Here is a 19555-nt window from a genome sequence, read left to right as displayed (position 1 = left end):
CAGTAGTATTTCAGATATTTCAGGGTCATCAAGCGAACGAGGGGCGCACCATAGTTAAGAAAGGTAAAGTAAAGAAACCATTTATTATCGTAATTGATGACCAATATTCATGAGGGGAGATTCCAGAGGAGTCTCCGAGCGACCAGGAGTCATCCTCCTGCCCCTCCCCCGGTCACTGCCCACTTACAAAACAAGAGAAGAAGACGAGACACAGTGTGACCTCACATCGTCTACCAGCCCGACACTGAGGTAAGAAAGTTTGTGTTTTCTTTCTTAAACAGTGGACAGTACAACTTTAATTCAAAGGAAGTGACTCAGATCTGTGAAGGGAGTACCTAGAGGAGACTGGCAGCACAGGTAGGACTCTGAGACGTTCCTGAGGACACTACCTGTTAGAAAATGAACGGATGAGACCTTTTTTTTTAGCTTATAGAAGTAAGACGAATGGATAAAGGTCACATGACACGTCCAGGTGTTGTTTCCTCAATGACACCTGAGAGCTGCTGATTCGTACTATGGTTGCCGTGGAAACGGTTTGTTCTGTCAGATGTTGATCCTCCTGCAGGTTTTCACCCGGTGTGATCTGACAAATGAATCCCAGGATAAGGTTTATATTCTTTCCTCAAGACCATTTGAACCAGACCAGTAGGCTGACCCATGCACCAGTGACCTCTGCTGAACATGGAGCCTCCGATCCGAGTGGACAACGTGTCTGAGGAGCTGCCGTGTGACGGAGAACCTCAGGTCGACGATCACTTGCTGAACTTAAAAGCCCTGACGGAGAAGCTGAGACTGGAAACTCGCAGACCTTCGTATCTGGAGTGGAAGGCCAGAGTGGAGGCCGACGGTTTCAGGGAACTCGAGATCGCCAACGTTCCAACAGGAAGTCCTGATGTGACTCCAGGGGTTCTGGAGAGGTTCGGCAGCATCGGTGAAGCTCTCTGCTGGATCAGGACCGAACTGGTATGAACAATGTTTTTACCATCATTTTTTTTTTCTAACAACTTTTGAAAGTTAACTTCACACAACTACAGTGAATGAAAAGTGAAAAGAGTGAAAACGTTTTTTAATGCGAACATGTATTTAAAGGGATCAAAATACAAGTGCGGTTAATTACACAATACTATGGGTCTGAGAAAATACCGATTTATTTTTTACATTTCTTTTTACATTTTCTTTCCTCTTTCTTTTTGGCTTTTGCTTTGATTTTTTCACCATCTCACTTTTTTCAATATTTAAATGATTGTATTTTTTGGCTTTAAAATCCTATTCTATTTTCACTATTTTATGCTTTATAGTCCTGTAGAATGTATGTAAAATAAAAAAATATATATCATAATTAAGATGCAAATCCTCACAGCTTGTTCATTTTTTTGTTGCAACTAAACTTCCGGCCGCTAGATGGCAACGGTCATTACGTCAGGAAAAATCTCAAGAGATCCTTTAATTATTTTTACTAAGGAAATTGATAATTTGTCATAGAATTAGCATCTTACATAATAATTCAAAATATATTCTGGCATTTTTTCATTGATGTTATTTCAAAATGACCTTACTGTGAGTGGATATTTTTATTTTATTAAAGCATGAATTCGAATACAAAAGTAATCGTATAATTATCATGAGACCAACAGTTTTAAATGCCATGTACATTTCATAAACTGTTAAACTGCATCACCTTGTTTATTTTTAACGTTAGCAACGATTTTTTTCCAAGGATCAATAAAGTTCTATCTATGTACTATTGTGTGAGAGAATAGCGATCAATCTACAATTGACTTAACATTTTTACCGTTTTTTTAAATATGTATGTATTATTTTAAAACTATGCACTTTTAAAAACATTATTTTCAGTAGGCTTTTTAAAACCCCTTAACCTTTTCCCAATTTTTAACAATTATAACACTTTATACTACATTTTGTTTTACTTGTAGTTAAAATGTACAAAATATTGCTCTTATTTCAGTTCAATATATGGTAAAAACTCTAAGAATCTTTATAAAAAAAACATGTTTTAAAATAGAATAATACAAAAAAGGTTCATTATGTTTTTGAACCTGGATCACATTTTATACAGTGGCTGTTGAGTGAAATAAAGAAGCAAAAACAATTAAAATCAAGCTTAATATACCTAAATTGTGATTTTATTGTGTTTTATATAAAACTATAATATACAATTTTACTATATATTATTTCTATATTCTTTTGTTGGTAATAATATTGTGTCCTTCATGGTTTTATTTATTTTATGATTTAATAGTACATTTCCTTCTAATAGCCCCTTCATCACAGAATTAATGTATGCAGTGTAAACACTAACAATAAACAATAAATAATCTACAATAATTCTGACAACTACAAGAGATTTTCCAGGATGAACAGACTCTCAAAGACAAACGGCATCAACTACAAACCTATAAATAATGTTATTGAGTCACAGATGATCTCTCTTGCTCGACTTACATAGAGTTTTCATCCTGGCAGCGTCTGTGGAATTCTGCTGACTTCAGCAGCTTTTAAAGTCCTTTTCCAGCAGGTGCCACTGGAAACATCTGTCACCGGCTCTCACCGAACATGTTTATGGCGCCATCTAGGGGACATGTTGACTATCTCGGTGATCAAATGTCCTTGCATCAACTTTAAAGATGTTTTTTTAATCCCCACTGTGGCCACAGACGGCCATGAGGCTCCAGGACCAGCAGCTCGCCGCTCAACTCATGCGCCTGCGCAGCGACATCCACACGCTGAAGATCGAGCACACGTGTCGCCTTCACCGGCGGATGCTCAACGACGCCACCTACGGGCTGGAGGAGCAGGACGAGCTGTCGGACCTGCCCTGCGAGTCCCCGGTCGGCGGCCTGGGCCTCTCGGCCCCGCTCAGACTCATCGGGGTCACCAAGATGAACATCAACACGCGGAGGTTCTCGCTATGCTAACGGCAGCCATTTTGAATTGGATTTTTTTTTAAATTGTTGACGGATGAAGCAAACTAACAATAATCAAGTGTACTAAAGACACACATAATCTCTCCTTATTGATTTTTATTTAAATCTTATAGGTGACAAACAGGTTTAATATTTTGTCTATGACATTTCAAAGTTACTCAAGTGTTTTATGCTAAAAAAGCGACTGTGATTTATGCAGCGCTAATGGCTACAGCACAAACAAACCTATCGTCCATATTCACTGCTTAGTTTTAATTTACTTATTTAACTACGTTTTACAATAATAAATTCAATATTTTATTATACATATGAACACACATTCAAATAAATGAATAAATACTAACTAAAACTAAAAGGTATTGTCTACTTTATATATATACGTATATATAATCTTTAAGCAGTCAATGTCATAGACTTCAAAAAAGTCAGAGATTGAAAACAAAATGTTGCATGAATAGAACTAAAAGCTAAAATATATCCTGTACTGTATCCTCTCGTCCTCAGTAATTGCAAGGATCTTGCAGGTTTTTTTTGGTTCCTTGTAAATAAGGTGACCCAGATTTGATCAGGAAAACAGCTAGTGAAGCAAAACAATCAGAAGTGATGATAACTAGTTCATCAAAAGTGAAAAAATGTCTTTCCTTCATGAGTTTATAGTAAATATATGTACATTTGTTGACAACAGAAATGTCTGTTCCTTATCTTATCTTAAACACTGGCATCTTTACAGGTTGTTATATAAACATGCACATTAATTTAATTTGATTTTAAGACATTTGAAGATCCGTCCAACATTAGATTGCTTGTCGGGGCACATTTGGCCCACAGACCTTGCTCAGAACAAAAAAAAGATTTCATCTTATCAGTTGGTAGCTGCTGTAGACATCTTTTGCTGACATTCTTGCCATTGTGTTTTCACGGAAAAAGGTTTCATATGCTGTGATCTCAAGACGAAGGTCAAAATTCCAGACACAAAAGATCATGTTGCTAAAATGAGGATATAAAATCAAATATAAACATCATTTTGTACCTAAATCTAAACTAATCTACTTCATACGTCATTTATAAATCAGCTAGAGCTGATCCCTGTTGTGTAGTTCTGATGGACGGGATTGTTTAGATTAATAAAACATAATGAATACATTTTGTTTTGCACTGGTAATGTAGTGTCAGAATCTTGCTGTATAATGGACTTACATGAATTATTAATAAAGCAATTGACCGAGCGCAGAATATTGTTTTTATTCAGGCAGAAAAAAGTCAACAAAATCACTCTTTATGCAGTGATTGTTGCATTTTTAGGCCGTCAATGTTGACCTTTAGATGAACTCAGTCTTTCAGCTGCAAGAACAAACAATAATGATACAAATAAATTAACACAAACTTTTCTATGTTGAACCACATAATGACCCCGACTCTGTGTGGTTTAAGGATGAACCATGTTGAGTTTTAAACTATGGGATGTGAAGCTTTTCAACAGGAATTACATAGACATGGATGATTGACTTGTTTGATGATCGAATTGGTACGAACTGCAAGACTACATTCACATTTGTTGTGTCGTTAAATGTTTTCCTCATTACTGTAAATGAGGTCATACATGTTCCTGCGACTATCTAAATCATATTTGTCAAACTCCAAGTTCCGCCCGCAGAGTCTTTATTTGTCCGTGATTAGTTGAATTTGAGTCAATACAAATGAATCTTCATGTTTCTATAATGACCCATAAAGATGGTTTACAAGATAAGACATAAGCATGATACTGTAGTTATGCTAGATGTAACATCAGATACTTAAAAAATAATATTGCAGTGATTCTTATATTCACTCATATAGAAGGGCCCGTTACAGATGGTAGACATTAAAATTAGGTCGGCAACGTAACCAGGATTTTTTTTTCATTTAAACAAACAACATCAAAGTACATTTAAAGTAAAGTTATTTTTTTGAAGCTCCAGCTTCAAATGATGTGATACATGTTTGGCAAGAAGGATTGTAATCTCAAGTCATACGGAGTCCCACACACACACGTGACTGTAACTCGAGTGCGAGTTAGACATGAGTCACTCAGACTCATGGGTCGGGTTTAACTACCAGACCTGGTTGACTTATTTATGAAACTCAGGTTTTTAAGGCTAAATTGAAGAGTACATTCCTAAAAAGAGAGATTGGTGTGTGTGTGTGTGTGTGTGTGTGTGTGTGTGTGTGTGTGTGTGTGTGTGTGTGTGTGTGTGTGTGTGTGTGTGTGTGTGTGTGTGTGTGTGTGTGTGTGTGTGTGTGGGGGTGTGTGTGTGTGTGTGTGTGTGTGTGTGTGTGTGTGTGTGTGTGTGTGTGTGTGTTCTTGGTCTCTCTAGGTTAAAATCTACACTTGTACCTTCGCTGCTGGATCCTTCAGTCTGAGCTGATGCAGACCGACAGACTGGACATGGGTCAGTACCAGAGATAATTGGCCGGCACTGAACTCTGGTCAGAGATGTTTAACAGTCTCATTAGTCATCTGGTGCAGGATTACGTAATCCGTCTGATGTAGGATTAGACCTGGAATGAGGATTGAATTGTACCTGAGTGTGATCTGATGCAGTCTGACATCACCGTCCAGGTGATCTCTGGACATCTGAGCCCGGGTGTTCTGGTCTCCCTCAGTGCCCTCCACACACCAGAGTGTGTTCACACCGAGCGACCGGAGCAGGGAGTCGGTCGAAGAATGGAATGTTCCCGAGCTTTTTCGTCAAGTTGGATTAAACCCTGACTGGGACCATCGGGATGAACATCTGCGCTGGAGACCCGAGTTCCACAGCAGATTAAGTCCAGTGAAGCAAACACCTGACAAACTGGATCAGAATCAGGTTCTGGAACTTCACAGGTATAGATCCAAACATTGTAGAGTTACTTAAAACATAAGATATAACATGTCAGCTGGAATCTTGATGTATTCACATGAAGTTATCAACACAATAAAATTACTTTTCCTTGATTTTGAGTCTTTTTAATCTTTGTTTTAAAAGCAGAAGTTTTTCAAAGTTACTCGGCCACACACGATTTAAAAAATAAATGCAATAACTTGTCTGAAGGCATTTTATTTTGAAGAGTCTGGTCCTCCATAAAGAATAACTTCTCTCATTCTTTTTTTTTCTTTAAAGCTATTATCACGCAGAAATGTTGATGTAAATAAATTGTTTTAGCAGTAACTTAAAGAGAGAGAAGCTTATATATATGAGAATTTATTTTGTCCCCAAATAATAAATAATAAATAAATAACAAGTTTAACTTGTTTGACCATAATTCTTTGCCAATATATTAACCACATAACCCTTCACACTTGAATCAGAAATATTTAAATTCAATTTAACAACTGAAATTATCATTTTTTTATTTTTGCATTTTTGTTGTACTTTCATGTTGTTTTTTTTATTGTTTAGCTGTCAACACCCCTGAACTATTTGAAAAAAAGACAACCCATAAAAAGTGACATATGTTTAATTATAAATCTGTACAATAGTTTCACATCTCTGTGTTTGTGTGGCAGCTTGACTGCAGGCACAAGAATCGACGCATCAAATGACCTGCATGAGTAAAGAAGCTTCCGTCAGCCATCGATCAACTGGCCTCGTCGTGGTCTAGTTGGTGACGTCTTCCCTCCGTTGGTTTCGATAACATATGTACAAAACTATATACAAAACACTGACGATATAACAAAAAAAACAGAAGCAACTAAGATGTTATTAAAACAAACTAACACTGCATAACAACTGTGAAACAACAAGGAATTGTTTTGACCTTTTTGGTTCAAGAATGTTGAAAATTTGTCTGGAGTATAAAGACAGAATTAGTTACTTAATAAGTTACTATAATCAATGTTTATAAAACTGCATCATATAATAACATCTCAATGCAATACAATCCATTGTGTAATCACGGTAGTAATGGGTCTGTGTTACACAACAAAGTGCCATTTATTGCCACACTAAAGTTATTAGTTACTGAGAAATTAAATGTGTGTATAATTTATGTTTCACTTTTCTGGGTGAATAAAATGTAATACAGTAAACAATAACTGGTCTTGTGAAGTTGTTCTTGCTGAAAGTAGATTGTCCGACGTACAGATAATTGGTGAAAAACCTTGAGTAACTTCACACTCATACATAGCTCTGCAACATCTGAGGAGCAATGATGAGGAAAATAAATAGATTAGTCCATAAAATCAGTAAGAATAAAACACAAAAGTGTAAAAATAAAAAGGTGATTTAAGAAGGGGCTGAAGTCGATGAATTGGCACAAAAAAACCCAAACGATTTATCAGTAAATCCTACGTCCTTTTTCAGCAAACCCTTCTAAAGCATGAAAATGACTTGCTGGAATGGATTTGGCTCCCCAGCCTGAAGCACAAGTGCAGAGAAGAACCTTCATCATGGAGCCTCCTTCTTCACTCCTTCAGTCGTGATCAGGGCGAGGGTCCTTCCTGGTCCATGCTGCAGCCCAGTGCTTCGATGTCGTTGCTGATGTCCGTGATCATCTTGTCCCACTCGTCCCCCTCCGACGTCTCCTGGCCTTCCTCCGAGTGGGTGCCGTCGCTGCTGCCCCCTGCTGCTCCGTTGCCGTTGGTGGTGGAGTCCGAGGCGGAGCTGGCGGTGCGACGGTAGCGGCCGAAGCTGTCGGTGATGATGCCTCGTCCGTCTTTGACGCCGATGGTCTCCAGGAAGTTCTCAAAATGCTGACTGTCCTTCTCTGGTATGAAGGGCCGCAGACCTGCAGACATTTTATGACTTAACGTTGGGGTAGGTGATCAAAATAATGCTTGAAAAAGTTTAATTTGTGTGTTTGTTCTTTAGTAATTAGAGAATTTGTGTAATCGTACCAAGAAGAAGGAACTTCCTACTGTCTCCATAAAGCTGTCGCAGGTTAATGCAGAACTCGTGCACGGATGAACCGTTTCGATACTCGTGGAGCAATGTGGCGAACTGCTGGATCTCCTGAGAGGACAGTTTAGTTCGAAGCTAGAAGAGAGAAGAACAAGATTTGAACAAAGTTTGATTAAGACACTGATAGACGTCCTCGTCTCACTGTGGTCATGTAGTCTTGGAGGAGCTCTGCTGCGGTGGTGCTGAGTTCTCCTTCACTGGCTGTCTTCATCTGAGGGGAAGCTGGGTTGGACGCCGAGGCGGAGCTGCCATCTGCCTCCTGGAAAGAACTGGAAAGAGGATATTTACAAAATATATTTACTTTGTGTTCAGCCTGAGATAAAACAAGAGGAGTAGCAAACAGAATGAGGTTCTTACAAAGCGGTTCCTTCGCCCTCAAACGCCTCTTTAGCATCCACTTTGCTGGAAGAGTCGTCTAAGAATTCAGGTTTCTGGTTAGAACGCCTCTGAGCAGATGACAGTGGTGGGTTTCGTACTCACCACTGTACAGGGAGGGGTGTCTGGTGGGAGTGGTGGCTCCATCGAATATCGCTCTGTCCAGAAAGTCGATGGTGGACTCGGTGTAAACGATCTGAAAGACCTGACTGAGCAGTAGACACAATTCTTCTGCTGCTGCCTGAAACACACGAATCATCGAGCTTTAATAGGGTTTCAGGATGTTTCATTGACAAAATCTTGAGAAAGACTGACACAAACAAAACACAAGATTAGTCTTCTTTTTCAAATATAAAAATAAAAAGTATTAGCTAGAAGATAAAGTATAATAAATCAGAAGTGAGTACAAGTAAAGTATGAAAATGTCTCACTTTGACATAGTTGCATTAACTGTCTTAACATTGGAGATTCCTTCTTACATCTCCCTCCATCATTTCAAATATCCACCTTATTGTTGACGGCCAGCACGAGCAGACAGCAGACCTCCACCAGCACCGCTCCACTCTCAGTCAGCGAGCTCAGAGTCTGAGATTTGTTGAGGTCAGGACATGAACTGGGACAGGGTGAGCCGCCCGAGTCCTGAGCTGATGAGGACAGATTACACTGGTTTATCGACTAGTTTCATACATTAATCGCCGTATGACTTTAAAATAGGATTGTTCATCATGTGATGTCGAGGGTACAATATTGCAGACCACACACTGAGGTGCAGAAACAGAATCAACCAGACTGACTTAACGCTGCTTTTCAGACCGTAAATATTCTTCCCACAGGGTTTTGTTTCCGGAAAAGACTATATTATCTGAAATATGCAAGTAATAGGAAAAAACAGAATTATACTGCATATAGAATATTTGAACAAAGATTCAAAAGCAGTATTTAAAGAAAATAATTACTATAAACATACAAACAAATGCATGACTAAATCTTCCATCAAGTTTATTTTTCCACATTATTCTCATTTATAACCTGCACATTTCTTAAATCTTTTATGTCCTCTTTGCAGTTTGGCATGTGCTGGAATAAAAAGGAAAATATATTCAAACTTTAGCCAAAAATGTGAATTACTATATTGGAATAAGTTTTTTATTTATTTTGTTACATGCAATTTTTTATTTTAATTCTTTAGGCGTAAAATCTTAAAATCTTGCAATATTTTTTTTTTATTCCCATATACAGAATATATTAAAAAAAACAACTTCAAATTGTTATACAAACGAATTACAATTGTTTATTGTTTATTTTATAGTATTTTGTTACAAACACCATGTGCATGATTCTGAAGTTGAAAGACTAAATTATTGATAACCTTAAAAGTATTTGTGACTCCTCCAAGAAGCATCTTAAGATCTATTTATTTGTGCAGATTTTTCCATAATTTTCTTGAGGTTGTTGTGTTTGTCTCCATGTTGTCCGGGATCAAATTTTGAAATACATTTATTTTGTGAGAACAGCATGGTAATTCTGACCTCTCTGGATCATTTTAAACAGAATATTTTTTATCTTTTAATCCCTCAAATGTATTCATTTAAGAACTGAATGTGTTTTGCTTATAAGAAGACCAGTCAGACTGACTGATAGTTTAACTAATTAGTTAAACTTGCAGTGTCATGTTTAATTGATGTGATTTCTGGTACCTGTCTTGATCACCACCAGGTGCAGTGAGTCGTCCCTGATGTAAGACACAGCAGCAATGTCGTGGATGGGGACTCGGAGGATGATGTCCTCTCCGTCTCTCCTCACGAGCTTGATGTTATAGGCCGACAAACTGACCACTGCATCCTGCTCTGAGGTCAACTGGCCTGCCAGCTGATGGCTCTTCTGAGAAAGTTCAATTCATGTTATCACTCTTTTAATCATCATTATTAATAATATTGATAATAGGTGTGTGTTATTCTCGAACCCGTGCATTGTCGATGAGTTGCAAGAGCTCTGTCCTGCTCGAGGGGTTCAAGTATCCAGGGACTGACGTCAGCTGACCCAAATACTGGAGAGTACATAACAATGTTGAATAAAATATGGATTCAAATCGACCAAAAGGCCTCTTGTGACTTACTTTGACTTCCTTCTCTATGTAGTCATTAAGCAGGATCTCAGGGTCGATGCGGTGATCAGGTTGCGAGAGAGAGAAGGTGTGGAGGGCCCTGCGCTCAGTGGCTTTCTCCTGAGCCTTCTTGTCTCGACCCTTCTCTCCTTTCAGGAAGACTCGCTTGAACGGCGACACAATCCCCGGCTATGGTACACAGACGTGTGTTGGTTTATTGAAAAGGAAAACAGACACCATTTTGAATACTGTAGATGCAACATTAAAGGTTGCAACTAAACTACAGACTGGCCCATTAAAAGATAGAATATAGAAGGCACTAGCATTTCAACTAAATTCAGAAATATCACATTAGACGTTTAGATACCCCAGCTACAGAAAAGAAGTCGAATCCCATGCCTCTAACCTAGTGGAGAACACAATTAAAATGTCAGTTTTAAAGTCAAAATGAAAAAATGAAAACTCTTACAAATAAGTTTCTTATGGGAAAAATTCACACAGTTTCATTTCTTCTCAGAAACAGGGCTGAAGGAAAGAAAATAAAATGTAATATTGCTAAAAACTTGGGCAAGAAAAACAAAACTTCTAGCTAGTCTACAATAAACTTCATTGAAAGAGCAAAAAGGGAAGTTAAGTAAGTAAGTCATTTATATTTGTAGAGCGCTTTTCCAGACCAGGGTCACAAACAAATATTTTAGAGACATTATAACACGTATAATTTTTATTTCCTGATTAAATTTAACAACAAAACCCAACAATCAATAGAAACAAACTATTATCTCTCAGCTGCATCAAGCCTACCTCTGTTTCCATGAAACCAGTTGCTGCTGTATTTGCGAGCATGTCTCTGGATGCTGCTTGGTTCATGTGAGCTACACTCGACACCTGCTGCCTCCACTTGCACACAGCAACAGCTGCTAACTGAGAGACACTTTGAATGTGTGTGTGTGTGTGTGTGTGTGACTTGCAGGGTATTGTCAGTCTCGATAAAACAAAGTGTGGACCGGAAAAAGAGACGCCACAACTTCCTGTGATGACACACGCACTTGTGCTTCTACATTCTCACTACTCAACAAAGCAGAAATGTGATAAAGATGTGGCCGCCATTAATTTGTGTTTGACTAGCAGGAAGAGATTCATGATACCTACTTAATTAAGATGGATCACTTAAGAGAAACTGCATATACATGTATATATTTGTCTCACAAATAATCAATTAAAAAATAGAACGTTAACCATGCATGGCCTACTGGTGAAATAGGAGATGTGTTGACTACAAAAAAGCCAAAGTTGAACAAGCTTTCAATGAATGAGAAAATACTATGTTTACTGGAGAAGTACTGTAATTCATAAGTCACGCCGTATTGTAACAGATTTCCCCTGAACAAAGACCATTAAGCCAATGTTAAGAAGACAAAAAGGCTCTCCTGAAACCTACAGTTAGTTTACAGCAAAGAAGCAAACTAATAATAACCAGTGTTTAGTGGCTAAAACTACACAGCTGAACTAAATTAAAACTATTCCGTTTGTTGTTGTGCAGCTAAAATGTTTTGCTCTCTAGAAATGTAAAGACAAAAAACATGAAGGAATAAAGAGGTCCCCTTGTATTAGGTTTATCAAGGCTCATGGGTATTGAAAACACTTTAATTAAACTTGCATAAATGGAATTCTTAGTTAGTGGTCATCATCATATTAATAATTGTTCCCCCGGTTCTGCCCTTGTCTAGGAGTAAAAACATAGAAAAGACATCTATCAATCTAAAATAATTGTTGTTCATTAATTGTACTAGTGTGTGCAAAAGATAGTGCCCTAAAATATTACAGACTCATCCAAAAAACTGTCCTGCACCTTTGTTAGAATGTCACACTACTGTATACAAATCTTTAGAAGAAATGTTGTACATAAAGGGGCTAGTGTACTCACTATTTTTAATTTTTGCCCTCGTCTTGTTTTTGTAAAAAACAAAAGGGCTAAATTTAAAAAATACATACACAAGTACACAAGATATTTTTGGCCATAGACTGTATGGTTTACAAGTTAGTCGGCCCCACCTTCTCCAGGCATATGATTTCCGGGCGAGATGCTGAGAATTTACAATTAAAATCCTTATGACTATTGTGTAATGTTGTTGTGATCCGATCTGATTTAAGTATGTCTTCATGTTTTTGCTTATAACCTCTGAAGAGGGCTGGCAGGAAACACAGTTGGGCCAAATGTGGCACCACAATGCCTAAACCACAAACCACTTTTGCAAAACAGACCAACCCGTAACATAAAATAATGCTCATTAATTTAGAAATATATTTTGAGGAACACAATTTAATTTACTTCAAAAAGTAGATGCCTGCATTAGCCAAAAACTTTAGATTTTGATAGTGGCTGCATTCTTTTTTGGACGACACCACAGAACAAGCTCAGCCATTACAATTTCTACCAAAATTGATGAAAGAAAGTTTAACTTCTGCAAATCAAGTGTCATAGAATGTTACATTTGCTTCATTCCCCTTAGTTTCATTGGTCATCACGCCTGAATGAAGTAACTCTGAATAAGAGGAAATTCAAAGAAATCTAGTATTACGGTTTAATGTCACCACCTAGTGGCCAATACAGAAATTGCATGAAAATATATGATCCAAACGTGTAATACAAACATGAATTTATTTGCCATATATGAAAATAATGGTTAAACTTCAGAACATATATATATATATAAGTAATTTAAAATTACCTCATTCTAAGCAGCAGATCAAATGTACAGTTGGTTAATAACTTTACAAACAATACAAATCGTTAAATTAATGTACGTTTAACTATTTAGTGACAGTTGAAACTCAAAGATCCTTTTAAAAGACTTCAATAGTGAGCATGAGGACGAGAGCGACTGTTCATAACAAAGCATGACTGACATTGATCACTGCTCCCTCTGACAGTTCATGTCAAGAGCACAGACACTAACCAGATATTAAAGAACACTGTCTGCAACCAAGCTTTGTGGGCCTTCATACACAGTGTTACAAATATGCTTATAAGGAACCTACAAAAAGATGCTAGGGCAGAAGTATATCAACCTTTGACAGACACAGTCAATTAAATAATTAATCAGAATAAGATTTTTTTATTGCCAATGTTGTAAACAGGAAGGGATTGGGAATAACATTTAAATATAAATTAATTATAAGATAATATAGACAAATTTAATGGCAGTGAAATTACCTTCAATAGAAATAACTTTGTTAAGTCAGAATTGTGCTATATTCTTTGATGTGCAGGGGGAGGAATAGATAGATAGAATATTGTTGTATGCAACAGTTGGTTGAAACTATAGATATCATTCATAATTAATAGTAATACCAATATTAATCAGAAAATTTCTGTTTTAGGAAAATGTTTTCCTCAAGTGCAACAGCAGTAAACACTATACACGGATCCACGAAGAGTCATATAGTTATGAAAGAAACTAATACATATGTGTAGAATGCGAAATGTGATCCAGTTCAAATGTATACATTGACAATTTATTAGAAATGAGCTACTTACATACAATTTCCCCTTGAAAAAAAAAAGTAAACAAGCTAGTCACCGTTTCTATTATTCTAGCTGATATCCTTGTATTTGCCATAGTATATGTCAAATTTAAAACGAATTAATACTAGAATTATTGAAATAATAGCGATTATCTTCTATGCATAATAGTGTAGCTGGAGTGTCAGCTTACTCTACTTTGACAGGCTAAACTTAGCATGCTAACCCGACAACTTGTTGAGTGAGTCTGTAAACCTTCGTACTTACCCGTTTTACTTTCTTCACGTCCTCTTCCATCTCTAGATGCGGCAGTTCTCCTTCATAGTCCACGGGTGGAGGCAAACCGAACAACGCTATGCATAACTCAAAACAAAAGTTAGCGCGCTAGCCTAGCCTTGGTACAGTGACAGTAAAGTTCAGGGTCTGGTCAAACACCGGTCTTCTCATCATTTTGTTTGGAGCCGCATCAACAACTTGGAAATTGACTTGTCACGGAGGTGAGACAATTGTTATTGGATAGTAATGTATAAAACGAATTTTACATTAGAAAAATAAACTCTGGCAAAATAGTCAAAACTTTTCAACTGTGCCGCCATTTTGGGCGTATAACTCTGGACCAGCATGCTTTGCACCAGTATCAAAATAAACATGATGAAGAATACATTTAAATTGATTAGATTAGATTAAATAAATATCACCGAATATATTTATGAAAGAAGATTGATATTGGCGGAAGGTTTTTCGTTTTACTTTCATATTGGGATATGTTTCGTTTCCATTCTATATATTTAACTGTTAGAATTCATTAATTAAACATAATGTTTTTTCCTAAAGTCCAGACTTGAATGTTGCAAGTAACTTACTTATAGCTCACCTTTTCATTTCCTATCTTTGTATGCTCGTGGATTGTGTCAAGAGAGTTTAGCTATTCTTGGTTCATTTGGCCAGCCAGGTTATGATTGTATTTTATAATATTTATTAATTGGATTTTTGTCTGTCCTTTTTTATGATTTTCACCTCCTTCAAACAAGGAAGGTTAAATACATTTTTATTGAGAATTAATTAATACATTACATATACAAATATTAAACAACATTCTATTTCTCATACAAGCAAGTGCTCTTCTCAGGGGATTTCAATGGATTGAGATCTACTTTGGTCTTGTGATTCATGAATATTAACCAAGGATAAACAAATTGTTCCTCATCTAAGTGGTAATTTTTGTTTATTTTATTTTAGTTAGTATTTATGGGCAGGTTTTGTGCTCACCATTACTCCACAATTTAAAAAGAAATGTTGTATAGAACTATTATTCGTGCTACCAAAATAGCTTTGAGCCTTAATCATAATGCATACAATTGTTGGAGCTCTTGCTAAACATTATATATAGGCTTGTCAAAATATATAGATAGAAAAGTATCGATAATGGAACACCATATACATCAAACTGTTTACTGATGTAAGTGTGATCGGTGACCTAAGTTAATGTTGGTGCTACTACTATAGTCCATGTTAGCTTCATTTAGCTTTCTGTTCATTAAATGTTGGTAGTTTTATTATTGACCATTAACTTGATAACATGACTTCAATTCAAGTTTATACTCTGTATTATTATAATGGTATAACGTGTCACATCGTCCTGGCTATTGATAGCTAGTTTACAATGTTAGTATCGTGAAAACCGTACTGTGTACTATTGTATATTATGTGGAATGAGGTTTATTCATCAGTATATTCCAAGCTTCATCTACTGACATCCATGACTTTAAGTAAACAATTATTTATTTTAACAATAATTACTTATTTCATTGTTGGTAGTTCATTCAACAAATGTAGTTATACCACCAACATAAAGACTACTTTTAATATCATACGCTTGTTCCCATTGTTTGTTATAAATATTAATATGTTTGTTTTTGTCGATTCATTTTTACCTGTAACAACACAAACAGATGGTTGTTATTATATTCATGTGACAAATATAAACTCAAACTCACAAAGTATTTCACTTTCAAATACTATATTTATTTGTCTCTTCTGGGATGAACAGTCTGATATATGAATCTACAGTAAGGCTTAACATTACATCTTCAGCATAATATTCTCTTTTGATCTAAAAAACAAACATACATAAAAAAAGAACTTTTTAGCACCATATGATATTCATAATATTCATATTGTTCCCAAAGATAGGGTCAAGGTACATTACTGGACATCAGCTTTTTTTTCATCTTTTTTTTAAAGAACGGGGATTCCATTTAATCCATTTACTTACATGTTATACTTAACAACAACAAATAAACCATTCCTTATATGTTCGCAGTCACAACATACAGTAGTTTTTATCAGTATATACTTATGTAAAAAGCTACAGACTGTAGCAAATTTGCTAACTGACAATGTGCCATTGTTTGGGATACCCTTGAAAAATCATATAGCATAGGGAGTATCCTGAAAGACATGTCGAGTACGCAAACAGGCTAACACAACTTTGATAAGGAACAAAACAATATTTCCAATACATTTGATTATATAAAAAACATTTGACAACCATCATTGCTGCAATTCTTAACAAAATATTACACTCAATTATACAGGAACAATGAAAATAATTACACACATAGACATTTAAATGACATGAACGTTTTTTTCTCTTTTTTTTAACAACACAACAATCACTTTGAATTGTTTTTCACTCAACTTCTATCAGAAGATCAACTATTATACGCAGATTTATAGTAAAACAATAAATGAAAAAAAAAAGAATGCTCATTGAATATTTCTATTGTGAAAAATACTGTTTTTCAGTGGACCAACAAATCCAAATGGCACCATTAATTTGTAAACGGTCCAGAGTTGATTGGTGGCTTCAAGCATTTGGAATAACAGGTATGTCTGCGTTGAACCCAAAAAAAAGGCCAAAAATAAGTGAACCCACGAGTCCACGAGTGATAGCACCTTTTAAAATGTGTTTATTTAGCACCAAGTTGAATCATGAAATAAGAAAGTTAGCAGGTTAGAAGTCGTAAATGCACCGTAGTATCCAACACCATGTACAACACTCGGAGATAGTTCAGATGATTATTGTGCAGTTGGAAGCAGTAACACAACTCCTGTGTGGGATCTTCTGACTTGGAAAGGCATTTTTAAACTATGGAGAATTTCTGAACATTGTATATGGATTTGCAGATGTAGGCAGTTTTGCATTATGGCTGAGAGAAGTATTGTCGACGCAGAAGAGAAGACTTTGCAATTATAACGTAATAATTCAGTCAAAAAAGACATAATGATATGTATGACACAGCTATGCTAATCACCAGAGAATTGACTTTTCAAGGGATGCTTAATTTTAGAATTCTTCATGGGCTTTATTGGAGTATTTCCCGTCGCTACTCAAGAAGTGTTTGATATGTCAACACTATTCTTCAGCCAGAGTGACAAATAAAAATAAGCTCTTTTTAATCTGAAAAATATGAAAACTCACTCTTTTATGTAGGACACATCCAGAGATGGTTCTATGATGAGCTATAAATCAGCTTTTAAGTTTTCAGTCCATACGTTTTTCTTTAAGTTCAATGAGCTTTGAGTCAAGTTTGCAGGTTTGACGCTGGTCCCATTAATGGAGTTGGTGAATCTCACACATTTGAGTGAGTCCCTCTGGATTCATGTACACTGCTAATGTAACCATGGGTACCTCAGATAAATGGTCAGATTTTAACCTTCTCAATAGATATAAAACATAATAATATAAGAGTTCTTTGGTTTCTTAAATGAGGAAAATTGGGCCTCTTGTGCTAATTTTAACATAGAGAATGGTCTGAGACAGTAAGCCTATGAGCTTTAAGTAGCTTTGTGAAAGGTAAATGCACAATGCAAAGTCATTTAATGTCTATTTTTGAAAACTCATTATTTTTTCATTATCAAAGCAAATGATGATTATGTAAAAAATATGTTCGACTGAGGAACTTGTGATCCAATCAAAACATCTTTAACCTACTGTATTTAAACCATGTTTTGGCCACAGCTGAGTTGCTGGAATTATTATTGTGACCTGGGTGTCAAACTGTGTTGTTAAGAGTGTCATGCATTAATTTTGTTGTCACATTATGTCCTTATATGCATTCAAAAAGTGTGTCCTGGTTGTCAGATCATTAGACAAATGTTGTTATTACCACTTGAAATAATACTTTTTAAATGTAATTTTCACTGCATTTTCTCTCAATTATTTTTTAATTAAAAAAAGTTGAATAAGTAAGTTATAAACAAATGATTTAGCGACCACAAATGCATCCTTATTAAACCGCTAAATATCTTTCTGAGGATTCCACTTTTTTTTACCACAATATGAATTAGTGATCTTCCTGCCCGTAAGAAGTTTATCTTATCTGATAAATCACAAAAACGTTCCTAAATAAATTATTAGTATTTCACTTAATCCAACAAATTTGCTAAATAGATTAAATATAACTTTTAAACATGGACCATAACTAACATACAGACCACTAAGATAATTCAGTTTTTAAATGGAATAAATCATCTTACTATCCTATTATCTGACATGAATACATAAACTCAACTTATCTTTAGCATTAAGCACCACTACTATACAGCAGCTCAGTTTTATATGACAGTTTAGTTTTACACAAACTTGGTAAATGTGTCACAGTGTAAATATACCTGATATTGTGTCCATAAGGTCAGAGGCTTTGAAAAGGAGCATTTTAAACAACCTACAATGTGCAAACCAAAATGTAGTAGTCTGGCAGAAAAGCAGTTTGGGGGGGGCTATCTTAAAGTAAGACAAAATAAAGACCCTTGAGGACATGCCTGGGAATGAGAACCGCATTGAGACACCCCTGAGTCAGCTGGTTTAGTCTGTCGGTCCTGAGGATCTCCTGTGCTAGTCTAGTGTTTCCAAGAATGTTCAACATGGCTGTATATTCGCTCTAAGAACAAGAAAGTGCTGAAAATACAAAGATAGATGATGAGATTTTTGCATTTGTTTGTTTGGTCAAGGCAACCTCAACGATGTGCCCTCAAGACTATTGTTGTAGAACTAAATAAGCAAGACCGAAAAAAACAAACCAAACGTATTGTATGTGAATCTAACTAAAATGCTGAATCAATTGGAGTTTTGGATTTAGATTCTCTGTAACAAGACCGCCCACAGATTATTATGTTACTCACCTTTCACTTGTTTACATGCTTTCTTTGTAGTAAACGTGGCCAAAAACAACATCTTCAAGTTTCAAGACTCACAGTCTAATGCTACTTCTGAGATTTGTTTTTAAAATCCTTTAAGACATTTACAACAGACATTTGATCATTTTTCTCATACCTAGAACAAATCAGACCAAGACACGAAAATACTACTAATAATTATTCTATAGTAATACTACTGTAAATACAAAGATTCTTATTTTTCCGTTTTATCACCGTGGATGTTCTAATATTAATCTTAAAGAAAAACATTTTCATACAATAACCATCTTATTATTTTTGATTTAGTTTTTTCTTTCTTACGGCCCTATAGTTAATTCTCGAGGATTAGTGACTTAGACGTGATTAGTGTATTCAAGGAATATCATTTATTATCCATGATGAGTTATATCATAAGTGTGTAACTAAATTATTGTAGCCCTTTTGGTCTTGAAGAGCCCTTGGAATAGTTGGCAGTTGTTGCAAAAAG

General features: G+C 36.0%; 2 protein-coding genes across 3 annotated transcripts; one reads left to right on the top strand and one right to left on the bottom strand.

Moving 5' to 3' along the window:
* The first annotated feature begins 681 nt into the window (after positions 1–681).
* On the top strand, positions 682–2936 carry fam167ab (family with sequence similarity 167 member Ab). The gene is made up of 2 exons (XM_087779078.1): positions 682–963; positions 2676–2936. Exons 1-2 carry the CDS (start codon positions 682–684, stop codon positions 2934–2936), a joined length of 543 nt encoding a protein of 180 aa, XP_087635204.1.
* Positions 2937–6404: 3468 nt separating this feature from the next.
* Positions 6405–14454, bottom strand: ccm2 (CCM2 scaffold protein). 2 transcript variants are annotated; one of them, XM_087778781.1, is made up of 10 exons: positions 14134–14454; positions 10356–10532; positions 10203–10286; positions 9937–10120; positions 8747–8883; positions 8345–8480; positions 8222–8279; positions 8007–8133; positions 7801–7939; positions 6405–7691 (listed from the first exon to the last, which is right to left on the bottom strand). In XM_087778781.1, exons 1-10 carry the CDS (start codon positions 14161–14163, stop codon positions 7387–7389), a joined length of 1377 nt encoding a protein of 458 aa, XP_087634907.1. In that variant the 5' UTR covers positions 14164–14454; the 3' UTR covers positions 6405–7386. The 2 variants fall into 2 exon arrangements, with proteins under 2 accessions (XP_087634907.1, XP_087634906.1); XM_087778780.1 differs by lacking the exon at positions 14134–14454 and adding an exon at positions 11145–11289.
* Between the last annotated feature and the right edge of the window lie 5101 nt (positions 14455–19555).

This window comes from Callionymus lyra, chromosome 17, assembly GCF_982586985.1.
Source record: "Callionymus lyra chromosome 17, fCalLyr1.hap1.1, whole genome shotgun sequence".
Taxonomy (NCBI): Eukaryota; Metazoa; Chordata; class Actinopteri; order Syngnathiformes; family Callionymidae; genus Callionymus; species Callionymus lyra.
Note: the sequence above shows the minus strand (reverse complement) of the source record. Positions and strands in the feature narration are given on the sequence as shown.

Coding starts and splice junctions, on each gene's coding strand:
- fam167ab (XM_087779078.1), top strand. CDS start 682: ATGGAGCCTCCGATCCGAGTGGACAACGTGTCTGAGGAGCTGCCGTGT. Junction 964..2,675: donor GCTGGATCAGGACCGAACTG/GTATGAACAATG, acceptor CTGTGGCCACAG/ACGGCCATGAGGCTCCAGGA.
- ccm2 (XM_087778780.1), bottom strand. CDS start 11,210: ATGAACCAAGCAGCATCCAGAGACATGCTCGCAAATACAGCAGCAACT. Junction 8,280..8,344: donor ACACCCCTCCCTGTACAGTG/GTGAGTACGAAA, acceptor CTGAATTCTTAG/ACGACTCTTCCAGCAAAGTG. Junction 7,940..8,006: donor TCCAAGACTACATGACCACA/GTGAGACGAGGA, acceptor TCTCTCTTCTAG/CTTCGAACTAAACTGTCCTC.